The sequence below is a fragment of the Balaenoptera borealis genome, assembly GCF_965194805.1.
Source record: "Balaenoptera borealis genome assembly, chromosome: 11".
Lineage (NCBI taxonomy): Eukaryota > Metazoa > Chordata > Mammalia > Artiodactyla > Balaenopteridae > Balaenoptera > Balaenoptera borealis.
Genome location: NC_138868.1, coordinates 55,942,479 through 55,956,956, shown reverse-complemented (window position 1 = coordinate 55,956,956; position 14,478 = coordinate 55,942,479). Strand labels below are relative to the sequence as shown.

Sequence of the window (14,478 nt, the reverse complement as noted above, 5' to 3'; positions counted from 1 at the left end):
CTCTGTTGCATATTTTTTTTTTTAAAGATTTATTTATTGATTGATTGATTGATTGCTATGTTGGGTCTTCGTTTCTGTGCTAGGGCTTTCTGTACTTGCGGCAAACGGGGGCCACTCTTCATCGCAGTGCGCGGGCCTCTCACTGTCGTGGCCTCTCTTATTGGGGAGCACAGGCTCCAGACGCGCAGGCTCAGCAGTCGTGGCTCACGGGCCCAGTTGCTCCGCGGCATGTGGGATCTTCCCAGACCAGGGCGCGAACCCGTGTCCCCTGCATTAGCAGGCAGACTCTCAACCACTGCGCCACCAGGGAAGCCCATGCATATGTTGTTTGTAAATAATTTGTCCCAGTATGGCTGGTCTGTAGCATCCTCTTAACAGAGTCTCCCACAGAGCAGAATTTTAAAATTTTGATGAGGTCTAACTTGTCAATTTTACCTTTTATGGATCATGCTTTTAGTGTCAAGTCTAAGAGTTCTTTGTCTACCTCTTAGATCTCAAAGATTTCTCCTATGTTTTAAACATATTCTTTCATCACTATTATGCAGTTTACAGATTTCAGATCCTTCCTTGTTTTGTTAAGTTTATACCTAATTATTTAATTTTCTTTGGAGTGATTGCTAATAGTATTGTTTTAAATTTCAATTTCTGTATGTTTATTAATATATAGAAATGTGTTTGGTTTTTGAGTGTTGGTTTCAAAAAGTATAAAAAGTAGCTTTTTCAAAACCATTTCCTTATTTCTATTTTTTAAATTTATCTTTAGGTGATCTGTAGAATTGTCTTAAAGACAATCTAACGTATTGGGTAACTAATGGCAGGCACTCCTGTAAAGGTGGTATGGTTATTTTTATTTTACAGTTTATACACTGAGCCTAAGAACTTGCCAAGTTAGTATGTGGCTGGGATTCAAACCCAGGCTTGTACAGAGCTGTTTTCAATATGCTATACCATCTCAGGGTTTAAAAAGTCTTTTGAAGGCACTTACCTGGTGTATTTTCTGAGAAATATAATCTCTGAAAATGACAGCTTGACTAGGTGTTCTTCTACTGTTTCTGTAGACAGTGCACAAATATTTACTGACATTTGAAGTTCTGACATTGGGAAGTGTTGTGTTCCATTCCCCCTACTCAATGCTTATAAAAATTCTTTATATTTGAAATTTAAATATTTACCAAATTGGTGTTCATTTCTTCATTCCTTCCTTTAACTATTTCTGAAGGCAGGTATGCTAGGTACTGGATATACAGAGATGAGTAAGACAGAGTCTCTGCTTTTAATTTGCTTACAGTCAAGTAAAGAAGACTGATAGGAAAGCAGATAAATAGAGTAGAGTGTGGTAAGTACTCTGATGGAAGTAAGTACATTTGCTACACAATAGTGTACTGGAGCTGGTTCATTTCAGCTTATGGGAGCAAATTGTGGGAGTATTTACACCATGGAAATTGGCAAATTCTACAGTTAGGGCTTTTCTTTTTTTTTTTCTTTCCCTCCATCTCTCCTTCCTTCCTCCCTCCCTCTCTCCCTCTCCTCCTTCTTTCCCTTCTCTTTCCCTTAGGAAGCCAGTTTACTAAAATACTACTGTTGGTACAGGAGCAAAGGTATTAAATCCAGTTCTTTATCGCACTGTAACATGAGCTCATTCTGCATGTCATATCATAAGTTGTCCTACTACCAACTACTTCTGGTGATTTAAGCAACAGCCTTTCACAAACACCGTGGCTGTTTCCCTTTTACATGATGAGAGTGAGATTAAGTCTAAATCTCCTGTGGGTTCTTTTTCTTCCCAGAGAATATAAAGCAGTTAACATCAACATCAACTTATACATCGTCAATGAACCTTGGCTTTTCTCACTGGCCTGGTGCTCCAGCATTTACTCAGTGACCACAGACAACATTCAGGTCCTGAATGAGATAAATCACCCTTACTTCTTCATGGTGAGCTGATAGTCCAGATTGTTCTTCCAACTCTGGTACAATAGGGGTCTCTGTCCCCCACCCCACCCCTACACTGCCCACTGTGCAGTCCCCAGGGAAGCTGCTTAAGAGCAGAGATTTATGTGACATTGGAGATGGCATTCCTCCTTCTCTCACCCAGATCCCTCTGATTTTCAGGGAAAAATTAATGTTGTTTTAATAATTGCTATTTATTGAATCCTCACACTGTGCCTTTCATGCATTATGTAATTTAACCCTCTGAGTTAGCCACTAGGAGTATCCCCATGGGGGATCTGAAGTTTGTAGCTTCACATGATACAAGATTCAAAATGAGGTCTGACTCCAGAGTTTTGTTACTGCAGCCACACCTTCCTGTAGGCACAGAACAATGACAGTGGCATGGGGTGTGGGGAGAAAATCAAGTGTACTTGATTCCAAAGTGAAAACTGTGTGTCCTGAGCAAAATGCTTTTGAAAAGGAGAGTGAGTGTCCAGCCACCGAGCTTGATTTCCCCTTCTGTCCTGCTACTGCTTACGGCCAGAAGTGTGGGGGACCTGAAGACCTGTGTTTTAATCCCAGCTAAATCCCACCACTTACTGTCTGTAGAGGGAACCCCAACTAACCAGTTAACTGCTTCAGAAGCTGTTTTTCACATCAGTGTAGAGTATGTTGACTGAATCGGACATCTATAACAGAAAACAGCTTAATTTCTCTCCACTGACTCTTTAAACTGCTCTGTGAACTAGATCTTTCCCTGCCCTTGAATGAGGTCTCACTCAGATCCCATAGCTTTTCTAGTCACTCTTAGATAATTTCTTGAAGTACAGTTTAGTCACCAAAAAGTCTCAGTTCAGCATCAACAGTCTAGCCCAGAGAATAACCCAGACTCTAAACTGCCTTGAAAATTAAAGCTTTTTAAATGAGAGGCCTAAATATTTCTTGTTGCTTTCTCCATAACTCCAGGTTCACTGGCCCTTGTTTCTGTCTTGAGCAGGGTCAGGAGCAGGAGAAAGGGGATCAAGGCCAAGGGCACAATCTCATAGGGCTAGTACTGCACTGAGTACTACTCAGTACAGTACTCAGTACACTACTCTGGCGGCAGTGTAAAATTGCTTACCCCTTCTTTCTTGGTGGCTTGGGCAGTTTTCTGTAGATGACCCTCAAGGAAACCTTGGATGGCAGGTCCCTTGACATAGGTAAAGCCTCTCCACTTGTCTGTCCCCATACTATCCCGCTTCATGTATGTACTATATACTTTTCTAACATTTTTGTTTTTTAAAATTGATTGCAAAGTAAACTTGTTCATTATATAAAATTCAATCATTATAAAAATCTATAAATTAGAAAGCAATACTCTCCTCCATAATCCTATCCCCCTAAATCAGTAATGTCTTAAAGTTGTCCCTTTGGATATATCAAATAAAACTTTATTAAATAAAACTTTTCATTTTAATATTTTAATTCATATTTGAGTTGATAATAAATTCATGTGATTCAAAATTCAAAGAGTATAAAAGAATGTAAATAAAAAACTTCCTTCTACACCTGGCCTGGGCTTTTTTAAAGGACCCAAAGTCACTTTGTTCAGGGGGGTGGGGCCAGTATCCCAAAGGCTTTCCTAAGCAGCCTACACTCTGGGTTAGAATATGCAGATTCAAATCTTGGCTCTAACCACTTACTGTGTGAACTTGGAAATGTTAGTTAACCTGTCTGGGCCTCAGACAGGTTATTTGTTTATTTGTAAATTGGGGATAAAAATACTACAATAGGGAAACCTTCAAGATGGTGGAGGAGTAAGACGTGGAGATCATCTTCCTCCCCACAAATACATCTGAAATCCATCTACATGTGGAACAACTCCCATAGAACGCTTACTGGACGCTGGCAGAAGACCTCAGACTTCCCAAAAGGCAAGAAACTCCCCACGTACCTGGGTAGGGCAAAAGAAAAAAGAAAAAACAGAGACAAAAGAATAGGGATGGGACCTGCACCTCTGGGAGGGAGCTGTGAAGGAGGAAAGGTTTCCACACATTAGGAAGCCCCTTCACTGGCAGAGACAGGGAGTGGCGGGGGGGAAGCTTCAGAGCCAAGGAGGAGAGCAACAGGGGTGCAGAGGGCAAAGTGGAGAGATTCCCACACAGAGGATTGGTGCCGACCAGCACTCACCAGCTTGAGAAGCTTGTCTACTCACCCGCTGGGGCGGGTGGGGGCTGGGAGCTGAGGCTCAGACTTTGGAGGTTGAATCCCAGGGAGAGGACTGGGGTTGGCTGCGTGAACACAGCCTGAAGGGGGCTACTGCACCACAGCTAGCTGGGAGGGAGTCTGGGGAAAAGTCTGGAACTGCCTAAGAGGCAAGAGACCATTGTTTCGGGGTGCACGAGGAGAGGGGATTCATAGCAGCGCCTAAACGAGCTCCAGAGACGGGCAGGAGCCGCGGCTATCAGCGTGGACACCAGAGACGGGCATGAAATGCTAAGGCTGCTGCTGCTGCTGCTGCCACCAAGAAGCCTATGTGCAAGCACAGGTCACTCTCCACACCTCCCTTGCCTGGGAGTCTGTGCAGCCCTCCACTGCCAGGGTCCCGGGATCCAGGGACAACTTCCCCTGGAGAACACACGGCATGCCTCAGGCTATTGCACCGTCATGCTGGCCTCTGCCACCGCAGGCTTGCCCTGCATTCTGTAACCCTCTCTCCCCTCAGCCTGAGTGACCCAGAGCCCCCTAATCAGCTGCTACTTTAACCCTGTCCTGTCTGAGCAAAGAACAGATGCCCTCAGGCGACCTACATGCAGAGGTGGGGCCTAAACCAAAGCTGAACCCCAGGAGCTGTGTGAACAAAGAAGAGAAAGGGAAATTTCTCCCAGCAGCCTCAGGAGCAGCGGATTAAATCTCCACAATCAACTTGATGTACCCTGCATCTCTGGAATACCTGAATAGACAATGAATCATCCCAAAATTGAGGCAGTGGACTTTGGGAGCAACTGAAGACTTGGGGTTTGCTTTCTGCACCTAATTTGTTTCTGGTTTTATGTTTATCTTAGTTTAATATTTAGAGTTTATTATCGTTGGTAGATTTGTTTACTGATTTGGTTGCTCTCCTTTTTAAATTTTTTTATATATACATATATATTTTTTTCCTTTTTCTCTTTTTGTGTGTATGTGTATGCTTCTTTGTGTGATTTTGCCTGTATAGCTTTGCTTTTACCATTTGTTCTAGGGTTCTGTCTGTCCATTTGTGTGTGTGTCTGTGTGTGTGTGTGTGTGTGTGTAGTTTTTAGCACTTGTTATCATTGACGGATTTGTTTTTTGGTTTGGTTGCTCTCTTCTTTCTTTCCTTCCTTTTAATTTTTTTTATTTTTAATAATTTTTAAATTTTGTATTTTAATAACTTTATTTTATTCTTTCTTTCCTTCCTTCCTTCCTTCCTTCCTTCCTTCCTTCCTTCCTTCCTTTCCTTTCTCCCTTTTCTTCTGAGCCATGTGGCTGACAGGGTCTTGGTGCTCCAGCTGGGTGTCAGGCCTGTGCCTCTGAGGTGGGAGAGCCGAGTTCAGGACATTGGTCCACCAGAGACCTCCCAGCTCCATGTAATATCAAATGGCAAAAGCTCTCCCAGAGATCTCCATCTCAATGCTAACACCCAGCTCCCCTCAATGACCAGCACGCTACAGTGCTGGACACTCTGTGCCAAACTACTAGCAAGAGAGGAACACAACCACACACATTAGCAGAGAGACTGCCTAAAATCATAATAAGGTCACAGACACCCCAAAACACACCACTGGACGTGGTCCGACCCACCAGAAAAACAAGATCCAGCCTCATCCACCAGAACACAGGCACCAGTCCGCTCCACCAGGAAGCCTACACAACCCACTGAACCAACCTTACCCACTGGGGGCAGACAAGAAAAACAACGGGAACTACGAACTGAAGCCTGCGAAACGGAGACCCCAAACACAGTAAGTTAAGCAAAATGAGAAGACAGAGAAACACACAGCAGATGAAGGAGCAAGGTAAAAACCCACCAGACAAAACACATGAAGAGGAAATAGGCAGTCTACCTGAAAAAGAATTCAGAGTAATGATAGTAAAGATGATCCAAAATCTTGGAAATAGAATGGAGAAAATACAAGAAACGTTTAACAAGGACCTAGAAGAACTAAAGAGCAAACAAACAATGATGAACAACACAATAAATTAAATTTCAGATTCTCTAGAAGGAATCAATAACAGAATAACTGAGGCAGTAGAAGAGATAAGTGACCTGGATGATAAAATAGTGGAAATAACTACTGCAGAGCAGAATAAAGGAAAAAGAATGAAAAGAATTGACGACAGTCGCAGAGACCTCTGGGACAACATTAAACGCACCAACATTCGAATTATAGGGGTCCCAGAAGAAGAAGAGAAAAAGAAAAGGACTGAGAATATATTTGAATAGATTATAGCTGAAAACTTCCCTAGTATGGGAAAGGAAATAGTTAATCAAGTCCAGGAAGTGCAGAGTCCCATACAGGATAAATCCAGGGAGACACATGCCAAGACACATATAAACCAAACTATCAAAAATTAAATACAAAGAAGAAGTAAAAGCAGCAAGGGTAAAACAACAAATAACATACAAGGGAATCCCCATAAGGTTAACAGCTGATCTTTCAGCAGAAACTCCACAAGCCAGAAGGGAGTGGCAGGACATATTTAAAGTGATGAAAGGGAAAAAGGTACAACCAAGATTACTCTACCCAGCAAGGATCTCATTCATATTCAACAGAGAAATTAAAACTTTTACAGACAAGCAAAAGCAAAGAGAATCCAGCACCACCAAACCAGCTTTACAACAAATGCTAAAGGAACTTCTCCAGGCAGAAAACACAACAGAAGGAAAAGACCTTCAGTAAGAAACCCAAAATAATTAGGAAAATCGTAATAGGAACATACATATCGATAATTACCTTAAATGTAAATGTGTTAAATACTCCAACCAAAAGACATAGACTGGCTGAATGGATACAAAAACAAGACCCATATATATGCTGTCTACAAGAGACCCACTTCAGACCTAGGGACAAATATAGAATGAAAGTGAGGGGATGGAAAAAGATATTCCATGCAAATGGTAATCAAAAGAAAGCTGAAGTAGCAGTTCTCGTATCAGCCAAAGTAGACTTTAAAATAAAGACTGTTACAAGAGACAAAGAAGGACACTACATAATGATCAAGGGATCAATCCAAGAAGAAGATATACCAATTGTAAATATTTATGCACCTAACATAGGAGCACCTCAATATATAAGGCAAATGGTAACAGCCATAAAAGGGGAAATAACAGTAACACCATCATAGTAGGGGACTTTGACACCCCACTTTCACCAATGGACAGATCATCCAAAATGAAAATAAATAAGGAAACACAAGCTTTAAATGATACATTAAACAAGATGGACTTAATTGATATTTTTCAGACATTCCATCCAAAAACAACAGAATACACTTTCTTCTCAAGTGCTCATGGAACATTCTCCAGGATAGATCATATCTTGGGTCACAAATCAAAGCTTGATAAATTTAAGAAAATTGAAATCATATCAAGTATCTTTTCGAATCACAACGCTTTGAGACTAGATATCAATTATAGGAAAAACTCTGTAAAAAATACAAACAGATGGAGGCTAAACAATACACTACTAAATAACCAAGAGATCACTGGAGAAATCAAAGAGGAAATCAAAAAATACCTAGAAACAAATGACAATGAAAACACGATGACCCAAACCCTATGGGATGCAGCAAAAGCAGTTCTAAGAGGGAAGTTTATAGCAATACAATCCTACCTCAAGAAACGAGAAACATCTCAAATAAACAACCTAACCTTACACCTAAAGCAATTAGAGAAAGAAGAACAAAAAACCCCCAACGTTAGCAGACAGAAAGAAATCATAAAGATCAGATCAGAAATAAATGGAAAAGAAATGAAGGAAACAATGGCAAAGATCAATAAAACTAACAGCTGGTTCGTTGAGAAGATAAACAAAATTGATAAACCATTAGCCAGACTCATCAAGAAAAAAAGGGAGAAGACGCAAATCAATAGAATTAGAAATGTAAAAGGAGAAGTAACCACTGACCCTGCAGAAATACAAAGGATCATGAGAGATTACTACAAGCAACTAATGCCAATAAAATGGACAACCTGGAAGAAATAGACAAATTCTTAGAAATGCATAGCCTTCTGACTGAATCAGGAAGAAATAGAAAATATAAACAGACCAGTGACAAGCACTGAAATTGAAACTGTGATTAAAAATCTTCCAACCAGCAAAAGCCCAGGACCAGATAGCTTCACAGGCGAATTCCGTCAAACATTTAGAGAAGAGCTAAAACCTATCCTTCTCTAACTCTTCCAAGATATAACAGAGAGAGGAACACTCCCAAACTCATTCTACGAGGCCACCGTCACCCTGATACCAAAACCAGACAAAGATGTCACACAAAAAACTACAGGCCAGTATCACTGATGAACATATATGCAAAACTCCTCAACAAAGTACTAGCAAACAGAATCCAACAACACATTAAAAGGATCATACACCGTGATCAAGTGGGGTTTATCTCAGGAATGCAAGGATTCTTCAATATATGCAAAATAATCAATGTGATAAACCATATTAACAAATTGAAGGAGAAAAACCATATGATCATCTCAATAGCTTCAGAAAAAACTTTTGACAAAATTCAACACCCAAAAACCCTCCAGAAAATAGGCGTAGAGGGAACTTACCTCAACATAACAAAGGCCATATATGACAAGCCCACAGCCAACATCATTCTCAGTGGTGAAAAACTGAAAACATTTCCTCTAAGATCAGGAACAAGACAAGGTTGTCCACTCTCACCACTCTTATTCAACATTGTTTTGGAAGTTTTAGCCACGGTAATCAGGGAAGAAAAAGAAAGAAAAGGAATCCAAATCAGAAAAGAAGAAGTAAATCCGTCACTGTTTGTAGATGACATGATACTATACATAGAGAATCCTAAAGATGCTACCAGAAAACTACTAGAGCTAATCAATGATTTTCGTAAAGTAGCAGGATAGAAAATTAATGCACAGATATTTCTTGCATTCCTATACACTAATGATGAAAAATCTGACAGGGAATTTAAGGAAACACTCCCATTTACCACTGCAACAAAAAGAATAAAATACCTAGGAATAAACCTACCTAAGGAGACAAAAGACCTGTATGCAGAAAACTATAAGACACTGATGGAAGAAATTAAAGATGATACCAACAGATGGAGAGATATACCATGTTCTTGGATTGGAAGAATCAACACTGTGAAAATGACTATACTACTGAAAGCAATCTACAGATTCAATGCAATCCCTATCAAACTACCAATGGCATTTTTCACAGAACCAGAACAAAAAATTTCATAATTTGTATGGAAACACAAAAGATCCCAAATAGCCAAAGCAATCTTGAGAAAGAAAAACGGAGCTGGAGGAATCAGGCTCCCTGACTTCAGACTATACTACAAAGCTACAGTAATCAAGACAGTATGGTACTGGCACAAACACAGAAATATAGATCAATGGAACAGTATAGAAAGCCCAGAGGTAATCCCATGCACATATTGTCACCTTATCTTTGACAAAGGAGGCCACAATATACAATGGAGAAAAGACAGCCCCTTCAGTAAGTGGTGCTGTGAAAACTGGACAGCTACATGTAAAAGAATGAAATTAGAACACTCCCTAGCACCATACACAAAAATAAACTCAAAATGGATTAAAGACCGAAATATAAGGCCAGACACTATAAAACTCTTAGAGGAAAACATAGGCAGACCACTCTATGACATAAATCACAGCAAGATCCTTTTTGACCCACCTCCTAGAGAAATGGAAATAAAAACAAAAATAAAAAATGGGACCTAATGAAACTTAAAAGCTTTTGCACAGCAAAGGAAACAATGAACAAGACCAAAAGACAACCCTCAGAATGGGAGAAAATATTTGCAAATGAAGCAACTGACAAAGGATTAATCTCCAAGATTTACAAGCAGCTCATGCAACTCAATAACAAAAAAACAAACAACCCAATCCAAAAATGGGCAGAAGACCTAAATAGACATTTCTTCCAAGAAGATATACAGATTGCCAAGAAACACATGAAAGGATGCTCAACATCACTAATCATAGAGAAATGCAAATCAAAACTACAATGAGGTATCACCTCACACCAGTCGGAATGGCCATCATCAGAATATCAACAAGTAATAAATGCTAGAGAGGGTGTGGAGAAAAGGGAACCCTCTTGCACTGTTGGTGGGAATGTAAATTGATACAGCCACTATGGAGAACAGTATGGAGATTACTTCAAAAACTAAGAATAGATCTACCGTACGACCCAGCAATTCCACTACTGGGAATATACCCTGAGAAAACCATAATTCAAAAAGAGTCATGTACCACAATGTTCATTGCAGCACTATTTACAATAGCCAGGACATGGAAGCAACCTAAGTGTCCATCATCGGATGAATGGATAAAGAAGATGTGGCACATATATACAATGGAATATTACTCAGCTATAAAAAGAAACGAAATTGAGTTACTTGTAGTGAGGTGGATGGAGTTAGAGTCTGTCATACAGAGTGAAGTAAGTCAGAAAGAGAAAAACAAATACTGTATGCTAACACATATATATGGAATGTAAAAAAAAAAAGAAAAAAAAAAGGTTCTGAAGAACCTAAGGGCAGGACAGGAAGAAAAATGCAGACGTAGAGAATGGACTTGAGGACATGGGGAGGGGGAAGGGTAAGGGTAAGCTGGGACGAAGTGAGAGAGTGGCATGGACATATACACACTACCAAATCTCAAATAGATGGCTAGTAGGAAACAGCCACACAGCACAGAGGGATCAGCTTGGAATTTTATGACCACCTAGAGGAGTGGGATAGGGAGGGTGGGAGGGAGCTGCAAGAGGGAGGATATATGTATTTGTATAGCTGATTCACTTTGTTATACAGCAGAAACTAACACACCATTGTAAAGCAATTATACTCCAATAAAGATGTTAAAAAATACTACAATAGAAGCAATTTTATCCAAAATAATCCTGTCTGCTTAGCAGTCTCTTAATTCAAAAATTTTAAATGGGGAATCATGAAATGAATGATATACAGTCTATTAGCTTTTTACTACATTTTAAAAAACGTACCTAATAGTTAGTGGCTTAAAAGAAACAAATATTTGTCACATTCTCTATGATGGCTGAGTGGTTTCTCTGTGCTCAGCCAGTTTGGCTGGACTAAGTGGTAGGATGGCCCCATTCATATGTCTGTGGTCTTACCTGAGATGAGTGTGGTCTCTCTTCGTTTGGTCAGTCATCCTCAAGGAATCCAGCTTGTGCATGTTCACCTGGTGGCATTGGGTTCTCAGCAGCAAGAGAGGTGAAGTCCCAATGCACATACCTTTTCAAGGATCTCCCAGTGTGATGTTTGCTAATGTTCCATCGGCCAAAGAAAATCACATGGTCAAGTCCAGATTCAAGGTGGGGCAGGGAAGAAACAGACTTTACCTTTTGATGGAGAGGAAGAGCAAAGTCACATTGCATATAGACCTGCATTTTGGGAGGAATATTTTGGTCGTTTTTATAAACAATCTACCACATACATACCTCACACATTTTAATTTAAACTATTCATTCACTTTTTGACGTCTTTCCTTTGAGTGTATTTCAGCTGATTGAATTCTGTATTCTCTTGCTTTTGTATACTTCCCAATGAACCATCTATGATTTCTAAGTTTTGTTTCCTTAAAGCACAACAAGAACTTGAGGGACTTCCCTGGTGGTCCAGAGGGTAAGACTCTGCGCTCCCAATGCAGGAGGCCTGGCCTCAATCCCTGGTCAGGGAACTAGATCCTGCATACATGCCTCAACTAAGAGTTCACATGTTGCAACTAAGAAGCAACTAAAAGATCCTGCATGCCACAACTAAGAGCCCGCAACTAAGAAATCTGCATGTCACAACTAAGAAGCCCGCATGCCGCAACTAAGAAGTCTACCTGCCACAACTAAGAAGTCCGCATGCTGCAGCTAAGAACCCACATGCCACAACTAAGAAGCCCACATGCCACAGCTAAGAGCCCGCATGCTGTAACTAAGAAGTCTGCATGCCACAACTAAGAAACCCGCATGCTGCAACTAAAAATTCCCGTATGCCACAACCAAAAAGCCTGCATGCTGCAACTAAGTCTGCATGCCACAACTAAGAGGTCTGCATGCTGCAACTAAGAGTCTGTATGCCACAACAAAAAGATCCTGCATGCCGAAACTAAAAGATCCTGCATGCCTCAACTAAGACCCGGCGCAGCCAAGATGCATAAATAAATAAATATTTTTAAAAATTAAAAAAAAAACAAGAACATGAAGTCATTTGGAGAAATGGCAGGAAGGAGGAAGCCACCCAATTTTTTATAATCCTCCCCTCATCTCTTAGGGTTTCTCTTATACCTAAATCAAAAGCAGTTTATTTTGTAATGACCTTTTCTTTCTTCATCAAGTTTTTCAAAGCATCGACTTAGTTTCCTTGAAAATGACATACTTTTTAACTCAGATTTTACAGATTTAAGTAACACTGAACTACACTGCACAATTTTAACAACTGGTACAGCTGTTCTAAGCCATTTGGGTAGTAAGAACAACTGATTCTTGGTGACGGTACAACTCACTTGGTGGGCATCCTGAAGCAGACCAAAGCACTGGTCAGTCAGGTTCCCAGAGAGGATTAAGAGCCTCAGTTTACTGGAAGTTGGTTAAGAGCTTCTAATGTACATGCGTAGTAGAGCTGTTGTGAGGATTAGCTGTGAAAATACCTTTGAAGTGCTTGGAATGCTTCCTTAACTCCTGTAAATTCTCATTAATGTTAGTTGTTCTCATCTTTGTCATGATAGTTCATGTTATTGTTATTATTATTATCATTGTTAATCAGTCCAAGGAAAGACCTTGGGATAGGGTGGAAATGGCATAAGAAAAAATAAAAATGATAGCCCCAGTACCATCAAGTAATACTAGAAGGGGGACAATGAAGGTGGAAAGGGATGAGTAAACTAGCGAAATGAAAAACTCATACAAGAGAACCTAGAAGATGGAGCTCTGTGAAATGGGTGATTCAGGCAAGGAGACTGGAGAAGTTGGCATGTTAGTTAAGAATTATAATTTCAACATATTTATCTGAAGCATGATGATTTAGGAGAAGGATTCCTAAATGCTGGTTCACGGACTGGTTACTTGTTCCTGGGAAGCTTGTTAAAAATACAGAAATTCTAATTCCTGAGTCTGTAGTGAGGCCCAGGAACCTGTATTACTAAAAGCTGCTCAGGTAGATTTGGATGCACAGCCAGGTTTTGGAAGCCATACCATGAAAACATAGAGCACTGGAAGTCAAGAAACTTGGGCTGTAGTCCTGGGTCCAGAATAGACTTGCTCTGGGACTCCCTCAAACACCTATCTTGAGGCTCCAGGGAGAAGTGTGTGAAGTATTTTATCCTTTGTAGAGCCTTTGGCACATGTAAGGGGGTATTGTTAGGATAGCAGCAGGTACTCTCTGTGTTTGAGACCAACCCCATCAATCAAGGTTCCTCTGCCTGGTCTGCCCCCTCTCTGTCCCTGGCAGCCAAGCAAGGGATCTGGCCTACATGATCTAAAATTCCTTCTAGCTGTAAATCCTTTAACTATTTTCTGTTTTGCAGACACCAAGTTACTATAAGTTCATGTGGATTCTCATGGATTGTGTTTCTGCAGTTTTCATTGTTGCCGTATTTTATTTTCATTGGTAAGCATATATTTGTAATTTTAAATGATTTTTTCCCAAAATAAAAATATAAATGGTCCTTATGGAAATTTGAGGAAAAACAGTTACATTTTCCCCATAATTCTATATGGCAAATTCTCAGGGAGACAGGGTTTTATCATCTGAACCTCCCATTTCTTCTCATGCTGCTTGCAGCTCCTCACACCCCTTCTACCTCCTCAAAATGAGACCATGTTCTAAGAATAAGGACTCTCACTAAAGCTTAATCAAAGCCTGTTACTACTGTTTTTTGGTGTGGATCAGTTGGGAGAGGACAGGGGTTGAAGGTTGTTCAGAACAATTGTCTCCACCTTCCACAAAATTGGACATGCAGAGTGCTGTGTAAAGAGCAAGTTCACACTCTGGAAAGCCTGGATTTTAGTCCTGGCTTTGCCCTTAGTTTCTGGGTGACCCTGGGAAAATCACTGCCCCTTTCCAGACCATAGTCTTTTTATCTGTCCAAGAAAATAACATTTGAGAATTCTTGAGGGAAAATGCTTCAAGATTGCAAGGTTCAGGGTGGGAGAGGGGACATCTGGTAGAAGAATTTTAGCTAGAAGAGACCATGGTTGTTTAGACCTCATCATGCCCATCATTTCCTCATTTGAGTTCTCCTTTAAAGGGGGAAACTACAGACCCTTTGCTTAAGGTAGAATTTGACTGGATAATGTTCTTTTCTGGCCA

General features: G+C 40.4%; 1 protein-coding gene across 14 annotated transcripts in view; it reads left to right on the top strand.

The window, feature by feature from the left end:
• GDPD4 (glycerophosphodiester phosphodiesterase domain containing 4) overlaps positions 1 to 14,478 on the top strand; it is a 279,828-nt gene that overhangs the window by 119,714 nt on the left and 145,636 nt on the right. For 11 of the 14 annotated variants that reach the window (XM_082343331.1, XM_082343330.1, XM_082343335.1 and 8 more), the window contains 2 exons: positions 1,788 to 1,935; positions 13,694 to 13,776. In XM_082343331.1, coding sequence (XP_082199457.1) covers positions 1,788 to 1,935; positions 13,694 to 13,776 — 231 coding nt within the window. The remainder of the gene's footprint in view (positions 1 to 1,787; positions 1,936 to 13,693; positions 13,777 to 14,478) is intronic. The other 3 variants (XR_014231772.1, XR_014231773.1, XM_082343329.1) reach the window with 1 other exon arrangement.